We start from the raw sequence: 14,906 nt of genomic DNA, 5'->3' as shown, positions 1-14,906 counted from the left end.
AGTCTAATATTGGGCATATAGGAGCGCTCTTCCTTGCATTAAAACTGAATTAAAATGGGCACGTGTAAGAAATATTTTGGTCACAATTTTATTTTTCTCTGTCTTCAGTATCCTTTATTGATCTATTTGATACCATGGATTCAATTACCACCTGTATACTAACATTCTGAGATCTAGCAGACAAGGCCAGATATTTTTTCTAGGCTCCTATCCCACATTCTGAGTTGCCTTTAGGAAACGTCTCTTATTTTATTTTATTTAAAAAAATGTTTTTAATTGAAATATAGTTGATGTATAGTATTATATAAGTTACAGGAATACAGTATAGTGATTCACAATTTTCAAAGTTTATACTTTATTTATAGTTATTATATAATACTGGCTATATTCCTATGTTGTATATTATATCTTTATAGCTTATTATATGTAATACTTTTTCCCTCTTAATCCTCCACCTCTATATTGCCCCTCCGCATTGGTAACCATTAACTTGTTCTCTATATCTGAGAGTCTGTTTATTTTTTGTTATGTTCACTAGTTTCTTACATTTTTAGATTCCACATATAAGTGATATCATACAGTATTTGTATTTGTCTTATTTCACTTAGCATAATACCCTCTAAGTCCATCCATGTTGTTGCAAATGGCTAATTTTCCTTCTTTTTTATGGCTGAGTAATATTTCTCTCTCTGTGTGTGTGCGTGTGTGTGTGTGTGTGTGTGTGTGTGTATTACGTCTTTCTCCATTCATCTGTTGAGGGACATCTAAATTGCCTTTGTATCTTGGCAATTGTAAAAATGCTGTTATGAACATTGGGGTTCATGTATTTTTTGAATTAGTGTTTTGAAACATCTCTATTTTAGGTGTCAAAATTAAATTAATCTTTCTATGAAAACCTCCTTTTACTATTCCTTCTCAGCATCATCACTGTGTCACCCCCGGTATCTCAGAAGTCATCTTCTTTAGATGTCAGTGTACTAGTCTTACATTATTTGTGATTCAAATTTGTCCCTTAATGAAAATGAAAGATTTACTATGTATCATGATCCTGTGGGTATATTTGTAAATGGAAAAAACCACGAATGTTAGATCTGGGAATTGTCAAGTTTCCCTTTGATGTTTTCTAAAGATGTCAAGTTCCCTTGCATATCCATGCCTTCCCCTGAGTCCATCCACCCCTGTTTTTTCTTTTGCTTGAAAAAGCAAATTTGGCTAATTCTTGTGTTTCCTTTTAAGATTTAGCTCCATTATTAACTCCTCACTACCTCTACCTCCCTCCCCTACCCCCAACTTCCACTCAGGCTGAGCTTAACTTCTTTCCATAATAATCTGTCTGTGGCCATCAAAGCACTTATACTACATTATCATGATTTCTTTTTTTTTTTACCTCCTCCCTGTGCTAAGTATTTATTTTGTATTATCTCTATCGCAACCATGTGGTATAGATATTATTATTCCTGTTTTGTAAGTGAAGGTATCAATGCTGAGATGTCAAGTTCCTTGACCAAGACCATGTAATTAGGAGGTCATAGAATCAGAATTTTGAACTTAAGTTTCTATAGCTATTAAAGTCTCTATCTAATGTGCTTTTGAATACTGCAGAAACTGTCTCCTTCAAGCCCAACCTATCTAAAAGGCTGGCAAGAAATTCCACTGGCAGCACAGCATTCTGGGGTGAAGGGCAGCTCAGTGCAGTTGGCCCACTGCTCTTCCCTACCTCCCAGAGGGCCCTACATAGTATGAGGTTGAGCAGCCTTGGAGAACAAGGGTGGGCGAAAGGAATTTTTCTATCAATCTTTTTGTTGAATTAAATTTCTGGTCTAAAATAAGTTTTGTTCACAATTGCTCTGAGATGGACTTTTCTCGGAAATTTAGTTTGAATTTTTTCTGTTTGCAACAACAGCGTGTGTTAAATGTTTAAGGCTTATCTTCCTCCTGCGACTTAATTTTGCACAAAATAAAGAAAAAATGGTTAACTTATACTGAATACAGTGAACTTGATACTCCAAAAGCAATTTGTGTTTGCTACAAGGTTAAAATGTGGAAGATACCACCATAGATATTTCTAGCATGCTCTTTACGTTTGCTCTGAAACCTGGAAAACACTTTAAACAGTAGAAAGACCAAGTAAATTCTTTCCTCTTTGCCAAGAACATTGCAACCAAAAGTCCATTATCAAATAGGTGGTCTAAGCCTACTGTGTGTCATCACATTTCTCTCATCTGAGTTTTTAATTGATGGTGCTGTGTGATAAAATTATCACGTTTGTTTGTGACCCTCAAATCTGTATCTCTAGGCTGACTTTTCTTTTATCTAGCTGCCTACTGGACATCTCTCTGTTTGATGTCTCACTAGTTACCTAAGCCTTAGCCAAAGCTTAATTTATTATCTTTTCTTCCTAAACTTCTCCCTGTTCTGTGACTTCTCTTTCTAATTCCCTGATACCAGTGTCCCTTGAAGAATGTTAGATTAAGTTCGAACTTTTTTCTTATCTTTTCCTTGCACAACCAGTTAGCTGCATTGTTCTTACCAATTTTTCATCTATGCTGTGTCTCAAATCTATTTTTTCCTTTTAATTTATTTCGCTACTACCCTTGTTCAGGCCTTCATTATCTCTAGCCTGGGCTGCTGCCATGGACTACAGACTGGTCTCCCATCTCCCTTCTCTTTTTCCCCCTTCCACTTGTTATTATCAGAATAAATTCCTGAAGTCTCATTAAGATGTTAAAGTTGCTTTCTGTTGTCTGTAGAAATAAGGCCAAATTCCTTGGCCTATTATTTCAAGCTTCTGCTTTCATGATTAACTCTGTCCTTTAGTCTAATATTTCTTAAACTTCCCTACTGATAAAAATCACTTGTAGTAATTTTTAAAAACTTATATTCCTAGTTCCCATCTCAGACCTACTGAATCAGAATCTCTAAGGAAGAGACCAGGGAATCTATACATGTAGTGAATTCCCTGGAAACCTTATCTGGGGGCTGTAGGAAACACTGTCAGCAGATCTGAACTACTTGCTGTTCTACAAATACGCCTTGTGTTTTCCTTATTGTATGTCTTTGTTCATGTCCTTTTCCCTGCGAAGTGTGCCGTCCCACTTCTGAATATCAATGTCATATTTATTTTCAACACCTAGAATACTATCTTTTCTAAATGACTTTTCCAGTTTTCCCTAATCTTTTCTTTTTCTGATCTAACTTCTGCCTTTCTTGTGATACTTATATTTTCCTTTTGAAAGCATTCTTTTAACTTTATTACGTGGAAGCATATGCCTATGTTCTCATAGTATACTATTCAAGGTTTATACCCTTTTCTAACTCATTAATTATATAGGGTCCTAGCCTGTGAGCTCCTTGATGGTAAACTTTGTGTCATCTTTGAGTGGCGGTGTGTTGAAGTAAAAATAGCATGGATTTGGGATCATACAAACTCATATTGGCACTTCACTTTCTATAGACACTCTGTGACCTTGGATAACTTAGTCTCTCTGAGCCTCCATTTTCCTCTTTGTGACATGGGAGTAACATGTACCATTTAGAGCTGTGAAATAAATAAATGGTTAGTCCTTACTTTGATACATCATGCGATCCTAAAAAGCAGTTTTGAAAGTCAAACGTCTTAAAATAAACAATATACTCTATGTTATAATTTGTACTTTATTCTCAGAGAGCTAAAGAATATTGGCCACTAATATGATCATGATCATCATGCAGCAGCTGCTGCCCTCATGCTCAGGTAGTCTAGAGGGCTGGTGAGAAACTTCCGCAGTAGTCCAGCTTTCTGAGGTAGGAAGCCGTAAGCTCAGCACAGCTGGCCTAGTACCCTTCCTGAGCACTCCCACAGGGTCCTGAGAAGTAGCCTGAGCAGTCTTGGAGAGGATGGGTGTACACCTGTACATCGTGACCCACCAGCAACCCACTCTTCATGTACGATTGGGTCTTGGAACACCATGCAGATGGCCTGCAGAATTTAGCTGTTCTGTGTGTTTATATAATGGAGTCATAGGTGAGTTTAGCTTGAGAAAAGAGAGCAACAACAAAATTGTCGAAACTTACTGGTTTAGAGAAAAGGAAATTTCTCTGAAGCACATGAGATAAATTCTAGAGAGAATAGAAATGGAAGTGTATTTTCTTTATTTTGCTTTTGTACTGTTCTTCAGACTACGAGCACCCTTCAGATACTCTTACCTTTTGGGTAAAATGAGACTTTGATAAGAAAAGAGAAGGCGAGCCTGAATACTAGAAAATTATGACCAATATATTTTTTAAAATTTAGCCTTGCTGTTTTCAAATGTAAATAACTAGAGCCAAGTCAAGTCAGTGTCTTTGACAATGACTAAGAACAATTTGCAGTTTCAGTGGTTGCATAGAATTAAATATTTCTAGAGGGCTTGAAAATAATTGTTTCATTATTTATTTGCTTATCACATTTCTTTTTTCAGTGACTCCACAGTGTTAAGCTTTATTCCAGAACCTAACACCACAAGTTAATAATTGGTAAAGTCTGTATTGAGGCTTTACTTTCTGTGAAAGGAGAAATAAGGTCGAGTCGTCTCTGGTTTATGGATTACCAGTGTGGGATTACAGACACTGCTTCACCCTACTCAGTATTCATGACAAGGTGCCTCTCCCACGTAGGTTAGCTTTCCTTGACTATTTATTTCAGTATCTCTTACTACCTGATAAAATCTCTTTTAGAATAATAGAATTTTATAGCTCAAAGGGATCTAGTCCAACTTCCTTTCTTCATAGATGAGGAAACTGAGACTCTGGTTAAGTGACTTGCCAGACTGACTTCATTTCCTTTTTGATAGGATTGCATGATAGGAGGATGCTGTAATAACATATCTTGAGTTCAGGAAAGCACATTGTCAGAGTCTCTCATGCTATTCTTGTGGACAACACAAGGAAATGTGATCTGGGAGATAGTACACTCAGATGGATTTATAGCTGACTGAACACTTCTGCCCAAAGAGAGCTTTGTTGTCAACCTCTGCCTGATTTTTTGAACTAGTAAGTTCAAATGTAATAGGAGTATGTGTATATTCTGTCCTTTGGTTTAATGAAATCAGCTGAATAGGCATCAGATTTAATAGCCTGTAAGCTCTAGTTGAGTTATTAAGAGTAAGGTCTCTGGAATGAGGAATTTAACATTCTTTGCATTTTGGGGGATCACATTTTCAGCATTTTGTTCAGTTCTGAACACATTTAAGAAGGATACTGACATATTAGATGCATCCAGAGGAAGGAAGGGTCATGAGGAGGATGGGGGTGATGCCAAAAAGGATCTTCCTTGGGGACTGCTTGAGGAACTTGATATACTTTGGAGAAGTAAAAACTAAGTGAAAATGTGATCCTCGGCTTCAAACATTTGAAAGGTTTTTATCTGGAAGATCCCTCCCTTTGTATTGCTTTCTTAAATAATAGTTTCATTCAAATGTCTGTATTGGTTTTAAGTTTACTCCTGACCCTTTGTGTATAACTTAATTACAAATGTCAGAAAATATTTTTCAAGTGAAAGCTTACAATCAGACAAGTAGTTTTCTTGAGGCAAGGTAAATGGTAGGTCCAGTATAAAAGTATCTCAGTAGCTAAATTTGAAAATAGTGATCAAATTGTGTCACAGTCACATTGATACACAGTGTTTCTCTCACTATAAGATATATTAACATTTTAACCTCAACTCCAGAGTTGGCTATAAAGAGGCTTTTTTCCCACCCAGAAAAAGTTATCCTGAAAGACACATATACCACTTTCGAGAATAAAATAAGAATATTTTTGTCCTATTCTCATTTATCCTATGAAATTAAAGTGTCCGCCAAATTTGGGAGGTGGGTTGGGCATGGCCTGGAGAATGCTGCTAGACCACTTGTACAGAGGTTGTCAGGAGTATTAAACAGTCTTAATTTTATAAAATATTTTTTGCTCCATTAAATTGTATTAAACTTTTCTTATTTTTCTAATTGTTTATATTTAACTAATTTAAAAAAGATGTTAACATATTTGTATTATTTTGTATTCTTGCTCTAGCAAATTACCATAAATTTAGTGGCTTGAAGCAAAACAAATTTCGTATCATAGCGTTCTGGAGGGCAGAAGTCCAAAGTAGGCTTCACTGGGTTAGGTACCAAGGTGTTGGTAGGCCCGCCTGCCTTCTGAAGGCTCTGGGGAGGATCCATTCCTTCACCTTTTCCAGTTTCTAGAGACCGCCTGTGTTCCTTGGCTGGTGGTTCCTTCCTCTATCTTCAAAGCCAACAATAGCGGGTCAAGTCTTTCTCATCTTTTATCACTCTGCACCTGACTCCCCTGCCTCCCTCTTTCTTGTAAGGACTTTTGTGATTACATTGGACCTACCCTGATAATCCAGGGCAATCTCCTCATCTTAAAATTCTTAATTTATCCACAAAGTCCCTTTTGCCGAGTAAAGTAACACAGTCACACATTTTGTGGATTAGGATGTGGGCATCTTTAGGGGCTGTTACCCTGCCTGCCAATCTATTTGTACCTAAACTCAACAGAGTATACCTAATAACAGACATTGTTTCTGGGTTAGGCGATTGAAAATTACACATGGATAGATTTTTTTTTTCCTCCAGTTAGAGAATTGTCCAGTTGTGGGAGCCATCTAAAAAGAGGTGATTTTTATGTGGGAGTGTGTGAGAGTATTAAACTCCTTTCAAGTGTTGAGATACTGGTTGACTAACAGTGATGTCAAGGAGATTCCTGCATTGGGTTGGAGACTAGATTAAGTGGCCTGTATGATTTTTTTCCAACTGTTAAGTTTTCTGATTCTCTGCTGAAGGTCACAGAATATAATAGGTATGGTTCATCAAAGAAACAATATATTTATATATATATGTATGTATGTGTGTGTCATGGGGAGGGTAATGAGAGGTAGAGTTTGAGATTGATAGATTTGGTTGATTTTTAGGAATTGGTTCATGTGCTTATGGGGTCTGGCAAGTCTAAAATCTATAGAGTAGGCCAGCCAGCAAGCTGGAGACTCAAGGAAGAGTTAATGTTACAGTTCTGAGTCCAAAATTTGCAGGCCAGAAAGTCGGGCAGAGTTTCTATGTTACTGTCTTAAGGCCAAATTGCTTCTTGTTTGGAAAACAGTCTTTGCTATTAAGACCTTCAACTGACTAGATGAGACCCACTTACATTTTGGTGGATAAACTATCTGCTTTACTTGAAGTCTACTGATTTAAATTATTAATCACATCTAAAAAATAGTTTCATAGCAACATCTAAACTGGTATTTGACCGAACAACTGGGTACTGTAGCATAAAATTAACACAGAGATAGTTAGAGGTTGAGGCCCAGACCTTCCAACTTCTTGACCAGTGTTGTTCCCCGGTACTACCGTGCCTCTTGCTTTTTTTCTTTCTACTTGTACTCTGTTTAGTTCCCACTGTTTCACTGCCTCTGTATTCTTAGGTATCAAGTGCCAAGTAATAATGTGATTTTCCCACATCCTCTTTGATGTTCATTTTCAGATTTGCTTACAGATAGTTTTGAATTTACTACAGAGCTCCTTACACTGTATTCACTAAGTATATTTAGTATTTTGTTCGGCCCCTGAACCTTTTAATTAGCCAGTGACTTTTATGTAATTTTTTCTAAAATTATTTTTAAATATATTAGGTTTTTGTTTCCTCTAAATTTATTGTTACCTGATGGCATAAATAAGAACCTTAAAATAGGTTTTCAGAAAGAACAGACATAAAAGAGAAATATCTGAATTCATTTTTACACCCTTTGAGACTATCTCCAAATTTCTTCAGTTCTTTCATAATTTGTTTTCTCTGCCAGCAGGATTCAAAGTCTACTATAGTGGGAAGGGCCATCTGAAAAATTGCTTTTGATCATACATTTCTATGCTAATTTAACTTAAAAAGTTAATTAAAATTTTAAATAGTAATGATTTTTCAGATTAATTCAGTTTCCTCCTATTGTTAAGTCTTATTTTAAGTTAATGTAAGGCAAGTTTCTTCTTTTCCCTTCAAGCTGATTTAAGTGTTGGGAGATAAATAAGAACCCATTTTAAAAATGTTAATTAAACTAACAGCTGTAAACTAACAAGTAAATGAAATAGTGTAGCTTATTAATGGGCTAACTTAAAGACCTGAATTCTAATCTTACTCCTGCTCTTTATTAGTGTAATTCTCATTTTCTGATCTGTTAACTAAGAGGCTTAACCAGAGGGTCTGAAGCCAACTATGGCTATAATGTCTGTGATTATGACTCCATGAGGGAGCCACATGAGGAGAATTAATAAGAAAATTTTTCTTAGAGTAGATGAAAATAAACAGTCATGGCTAGAAATGCAGGAGGAAGAAATTTTAGGGAAGGAAAGCATGAAAAAAAGATGTTCAAGTTGTATTTTAGTTGAGGTCACTTTATATTCGCTTGTACGCTTTTGCACATATCTGCACTTACTCTCTTGCATGAAGTAGGCAAGGCTGCTAGTATTATTTCTATTTTGTAGGCAAAGGTTCTGAAGTTTCTTTCCCCAAATGGTACAAGTTCTGGACTAAAACCCATAGAATTATTGAATATTAGATTTTGAAACTCATTTGGCCCAATTATCACCTTTCTTCTTACCCTGTGTTCTTTCTACTACACCATCTTCTGATTTTGAACATTTTTTTTTCAGTATTCATTGTTGGACAAATGTATTACCAAGTAATTACTTGATGTTTTATCTTTTTTTTTTTTAATTGCTCCTTGGTGTGTGTAAGGTAGAAATACAGATTAATTGCATAATTCAGATTCTTTGACTTTTTAAAACTGTAGATAAATAGCATCTTTAGATTAACTGAGAAAAGTTTGTTTTGCCTTGTGAAAATAGACTATAAGCATGTTTAAACTGATGAGGTCTTTGAAACGTGAACTCCATGTTCATACAGAAATTTAAAAATCTATTATTTTCATTATGGAAATAAATTTCAGAATTGATGCATTTGCCTCAAAGTAAAGCCTATCAAATTTAGAAACCTGTTCTCAAAATTGTTAAACAGTGAAGAATGGGACTAAAATTAATTAGTTTAGTTGTAAATCATAATAAGGATTTAGTATTTGGAAATAGTAATCAGTAAACTTATTTTAAAGGATATATAGCCTTTTGAAATAAAAGGTATTTCTAAAAATATTTTTGGTCAATGGAAGAATAAGGTTCTTACTTATAAAGCTTCAGTTGATACTGAAATTTTTAGGAGCCATATACCTTTTGCTAACCACAGTATGTCAGTACTAGATGTTATGCAAATTTGCTAACTTGTCCTTTTGGAAGACTGTTTTTTCCCCACTCATGATTATATCACACATTCCCTTCTAGAGCATGAAGGGAAAAAGCAAGAGTAGTCATGACTTGCTTAAGGATGATCCACATCTCAGCTCTGTCCCAGCTGTTGAAAGGTTAGTATGGTGCTCGTGTGATCCTAAGTTATTTTCTGGCTCAGATAATTTTCTTGCTTCCTCTGTAAGTAAACAGTCAGTTCTCATAAGTCAAATTTTGTCAACCTAACTAAAGAACTAAAGCATTTTGGTGACAATAGCAGCAGAGCTTCCAGCATACTGGGGAGAACCACTCTAGTCACTTTCACTCTTCTTGCTCGCTACCTCTGTTGAACTAATTAAAATCAATTGTTAAACTTTTAAATCTTGGGATTGTTTGAATACTAGGAAACTGCTTTAACAGTTTAATGGTTAATTCAGATTTGCATTGCTAACTTTTTCCTTGAATCATTTTTGTCTCAGAATCATGGGTAAGCAAATTAGATTTGAAGGGTTTTGTGAAGAAGTTGCTACATTTTGGGCCAGTTCACTGAGTATTATTTCTTACATATTTTAGGAGTTATCAGAAAAGTTTCTTACTATTTTTGTTTCTTCTCTTTGCAAAAGGAAGGTGTCTTACTGTTGAATGTAACTACACATGATATACTGGGCCAATGTCTCAAAGGGGGACTAAAATACTATTGTACTGAGTTTAGGTCATTTTCAAAAACTATTTCAGAATAGTCTTTTCTTAATGTCCTTGTATTTGAAGGATTTGGCTTCTTCAGCCAGAATACATCAAGCCAATAGAAGAAATTGTTTTCTGCAGCCCTTTGTTCATAAAAATAGCACTGTTGGTTGTTGTTTCCTTTTTTTAAAGAATTCTAGTGAATTCATATATGTCCTAATGAAGCATACCTTTTATTCTATTTATAAAAACAACTTCCTTTTAGAATGTTTCCATTTGCTCTACAATGCTATTCTGAAAATTTCTATGTTGAAGTGTTTTTGAACTATTAGTCTCAGCAAAATATTCTAAATTTTTGGATAACTGAGTAATTTTGTTAGTCTCATTTAAAAGCTAAAATTTGCTTATTTTTCTTGTTTTTGTAGTGAAAAGGGGGATGCAGCAGGAGATTTAAATGATGTGAGTATTAATTTTAGTATAAATATAGTTGAACAATTTATAGACAATTCAAGGTTTGTATGAAAGATTAAATTATTTTTTCCTTAAACATAATGTTTTTTACAAAAGGTAGTTTTTTCCTTAAAAGGTAAAAAGGTAAACTTTTATAATTATATGTGTATAATTTTGAAAAAAATTGAAAGATTTGAAAACTAAATTATTTTGGTATTGAAATTTTCCTTCCAAGTATATGTATGTGCGTGTGTTTCCCTACAAAATTGGAATCTTATATATGAATTTCTAGCCTATTTTTTTCTCCTCACTTGACATTATTTGAATACTCAAAATTTAGATGTCATTGATTTTATTTTATTATGTTTTGATCTAGTTAAAACATAGATGCCCCATCTTACATGATGTATGGGAAACTCTTGGATCAGTCATTTATAGTAGCATTCCTTCTTTATACACACATTTCAGAAGATTCTCTCTCGAGACTCTAGTGATTTTTCTTCATTAGTTGTACTGGCTGTTAAAGCTGATAAAACAGAAGGCAGGGTTTCCTTTATATATGAGAGATCAAGTTTTTCAGGTCATACATTTGTCACTTTATGTAAGAACCCATTGATCTGTGTATTGTAGTAATTCAGAAGGAAGTACGTAAGTGTCCATGCATGAACGCAGCTTCATCTATTACCACGGTCAAAAGAGAGGGTTCCCTCTCACCATGTATAATAGAGAAAGGATGGCTATTTAACCTGGTCAAGAAAACCTTCCTGGAAGAAATGATGCTGTGTTGTGTCTTATGGGAGAATTAGGAGTTAACTAAGTCAAAAAAGAAACTGGTGAAGGGTGGGATTCCTCTATCTCAGAGAACAGCACATGTTAAAACATGGTGACAAGTAGAAATTATACCTTATTTAGGAAGTCCAAGCTAACATTAAAGTTTGAGGAGGAGCCTGCCTTGTGAAGAGCAGGGAGGAAGAGTGTTAAAGGTAGAGGGAACTGCATGCAAAAAGGATCTGAAGAAGGAGTGAGTTTGATGTGTTCCAGGAGCTGAAAGCAGACCAGTGTGACCAGAGCGTAGTGACAGGAGGGAGAGTGAGTTGAGGTTGGAGAGGTAGGGAGAAGCCAAATATTAGAGAGCTTCACAGGCTATGGAGAGGAGTTTAAATCTCACCCTAAAAGTAATGAGGAACAATTGAAGGGGATTAGTTAAAAAGAAGAGTGCAGTAGTCAACTGTGCATTTTAGGAAGATCACGGTTGGCAACATGATAGAGGAGAAATTGGATGAAACACACTGGAGTCAAGGAGCCCTATCGGGAAGCTATGGCAAGAGGAGAACTTGATAGAAGACCACAGCTGTGAGATGGGAGAGAGAGAGACTTAAAAGAGGTCTAAGAGGTGATGGATTCCATTCTCTGAGGTGAGGGAGAAGTAGGAGTCTAGGACAATCACAGGGTTTCTGATTTGGGCAACTTGTTACGTGGGTACAAAAGAAAGGTTAGGCTTGAGGTGGGGTGAGACATGAAAAATAATGTGCTTAATTTTGTGCATTTTGAGATTCAGTTAACTTGAAAGAATCTGTATAACATTAATATGGGTCTGGAAGATAGGATCGAGGCCTGATGTAAACTGATTGATATGTTCTTATGGTCTTGGTGGGGGTGAGGTCACCTAAGAATAGTGTGTGGTCTCCAATCTGTTTTGTGTCCTAGATCCTTTGCAGTGACTAAAACTGGGCACCTTCTTCTGGGAAATATATGATATCCACAAACAAAATTTTATGAATTTACAGGGGATTTTTTTAGATCTCCTGAGGACCAGGCATGGAAGACATATGTCTGTGGTTATTAACTTTTAAGGCTAAAGAATTTCTTAAACATCTTGCTGAAAATTCTCACAATTTCTATCACTAGAGATTTAGTTCAGTAAGACTGAGATGAGAGCTAAGATTCTATATTTTTAAACAAACAATCCATGTTTTATAGTTTGAGGACTAGACTTTGAGGACCACTGCTCTAGGGTCCACATACCTCAAGTTAAGAATCCTGTCTCACCATGGCTCACCTGCTCAGAGAATTACACGAGAAGTTCCACTTGGGGTAGTTTCTTTCTTCTTCTGTCCTCTCTTCTCTCTCTCTCTCCTCCTTTCTCCTTCCTTTCCTCTCTCTACTAATGTTGGGAGCTGTTCTGGAAGCTGAAGATACAGCAGTGAGCAAAAAGTCCAGAATTTTAGCTCTCACGGAGTACTTCCTCTAGTTATGGGAGAGAGACAATCATTACATAAATAATTAAAATATATAGTAAATCAGATGAGTGGTAAATGTTTTGGAGGAAATAAAAAACACGAAAGGGGAATAGAAAGTACTGGAGGTAAGTAGGTGGTTCTGCCATGATAGGGGGATCAAGAGAAGTATCACTGAGAGAGTAATATTTGAGCAGAGACCTGCAGGAGGTGAAAGCGAGCGCTGCAGATGCAGGGAGTGGGAGTGTTTCAGGCTGGAGAGAACAGCAGCTCTAGAGTTGGCTAGTGTTGCCATCCTGGCATCTAGGAGATCACGTCAGGGAGGTACAGATTGTATACGGTCTTGAGTGAATTGGGCATCCACTGGAGGGTTTTGAGAAGAGAAGTAATTGCTATGACTTAAATTACAGGAAGAAATCTCAGCTCCTCTATCTCCACCTCTTTTACCTGAATTAGTCCCTGGGAGAGGTCAGTATGCTGGCCAACTGCCTCCAGAAGCCACGTTTCCCACTGGGAAAGAGTAGGGATGTAGATGGCCACAGTATCCTGGGGGACGCAGAGTGAGCACAGTCTGTGCCGCGCAGAGGGGCTGGGTGTGGACTGAGCAACAACCCTTCCTGGGCCCTGCTGTACTTACCTCGCTGGCCTACAGCAGACCCCAAGGGGTATTCCCACCTGCAGCCAATTCTTCAAGCCCTTACTCATTCAAAACTAAACAAAACAAGAAGTAAACCTGGCTGAGAATGCAGTGAGGAGAGTCTGAGATGGACCTCTGGAAGTGAAGGGGGAGAATGGATTGCCCAGCAAATCCTCCATTTCAATTTTTGCAGGATGCAGACTGTGAAGGTGCGGAGCATGAGGAATATGCTGATGGTGATGAGAAGAACCTGATGAGAGAGAGAATTGCAAAGAAGTTGAAAAAGGACACAAGTGCAAATGTTAAGTCAGCTGGAGAGGGTGAAGTGGGGAAGAAATCAGTTAGCCGCAGGTAAGGCAGGCATGGCGCTTCCCGGTATTAGAGTTTTTGTCTTCTTGTTCTTTACTTTAAATTAAGATTGAGTCCTCTTTCCAATTTATTTTCTAAAATACTATTTTCTTAACATTTGATATATGTATCAGTTGTGTTAAATTAGCCCACTTGGAGGCCTAAAAGCAAATAGACCAGTTTTAATCACAGCAGTACTCTATGAGTCAAATTCAACTTCATTTGTTTCTGATGTCTTCATTAAAAGCCTCTAAAATGTCTTATATTTGGGGAAAGAGATGTATTAGCTAGATGTGGAAGGTTCTATTTGTTTAAAACCAACAAGAAAAGTAAAGTAATGGTGGGAGAAGGGTATAGCTCAAGTGGTAGAGCGCATGCTCAGCACCCAAGAGGTCCCGGGTTCAGTCCTTGGTACCTCCTCCCAGCGGAAATCAATAAAGACACCTAATTACCTCCCCCTCAGAAAGCAGTAAAGTAATGGTATAGAAGAGAAGGAGATGTCCTCTGATTTAGGTGAGTAAAGTCTGTCAAAACTGGTAAGAAATGTGTGGGCCTGAAAATACTGATGTCTTTTCAAGTCTGATTTATACTATCTGTCTCTCCTAATCTTAGTGGTATCATAAAAGAAATCTCAGCAAATGTCTGATGGTAAAGAGTGGTTGAAGTTTTTGACTCAACATTTTATTCTCCTGAAATTCAGCTTAATTGAAAGACTCTCCTTTGTAACTCTATTATTACAACTTTTATGGTATATATTTTAAATAATACCGCTTTAAAAATAGTAGTGTTTGTTTTCTTTGGATGGCCTACATTTGGGGATAAAATAGACCTAGCTATATATAAACAACATTCTTTTTTTCATTGTTTCCCATCCTCATCAGAAAAACTTAAAAATGAAAAGCATTTCCATGTTGTCATCACTTAGCTCCCTCAATTTTTTTTTTTTGTTTATGTAACTAGAAAAGTAATTCTCGGAAATTTCTGCTAATGATATAACCTTCGCATTCAGAAATGGTACTTAGAAGTTACCTTAAATATCTTTTTCCCAGCAACATTCACCTGATACTCAAGTAATCACCATTGAATAATTTAATATAGTAGATTAACTTCGGGCCACTACTGCCTGAAGATTTTGTTGATCATGTATATGCTTATACATACATGGAGCTGAGGGCCTCTTATCAGATATAATCAAAGATATTTTATCTCTCTCTCATTTAAGACATGCATTTGCTGATTTTTAAGAACAATGAATTTTTAAAGATTTCATTT

General features: G+C 36.3%; 1 protein-coding gene across 2 annotated transcripts in view; it reads left to right on the top strand.

The window, feature by feature from the left end:
• The window catches only part of CWC27 (CWC27 spliceosome associated cyclophilin), a 197,475-nt gene that overhangs the window by 24,174 nt on the left and 158,395 nt on the right, over positions 1-14,906 (top strand). For both annotated transcript variants that reach the window (XM_031675598.2, XM_006197516.4), the window contains exons 8-10: positions 9,336-9,415; positions 10,388-10,421; positions 13,480-13,637. In XM_031675598.2, coding sequence (XP_031531458.2) covers positions 9,336-9,415; positions 10,388-10,421; positions 13,480-13,637 — 272 coding nt within the window. The remainder of the gene's footprint in view (positions 1-9,335; positions 9,416-10,387; positions 10,422-13,479; positions 13,638-14,906) is intronic.

This window comes from Vicugna pacos, chromosome 3, assembly GCF_048564905.1.
Source record: "Vicugna pacos chromosome 3, VicPac4, whole genome shotgun sequence".
Taxonomy (NCBI): Eukaryota; Metazoa; Chordata; class Mammalia; order Artiodactyla; family Camelidae; genus Vicugna; species Vicugna pacos.
The sequence above is the reverse complement of the archived record's forward strand: the minus strand, read 5'-3'. Positions and strand labels throughout refer to the sequence as shown.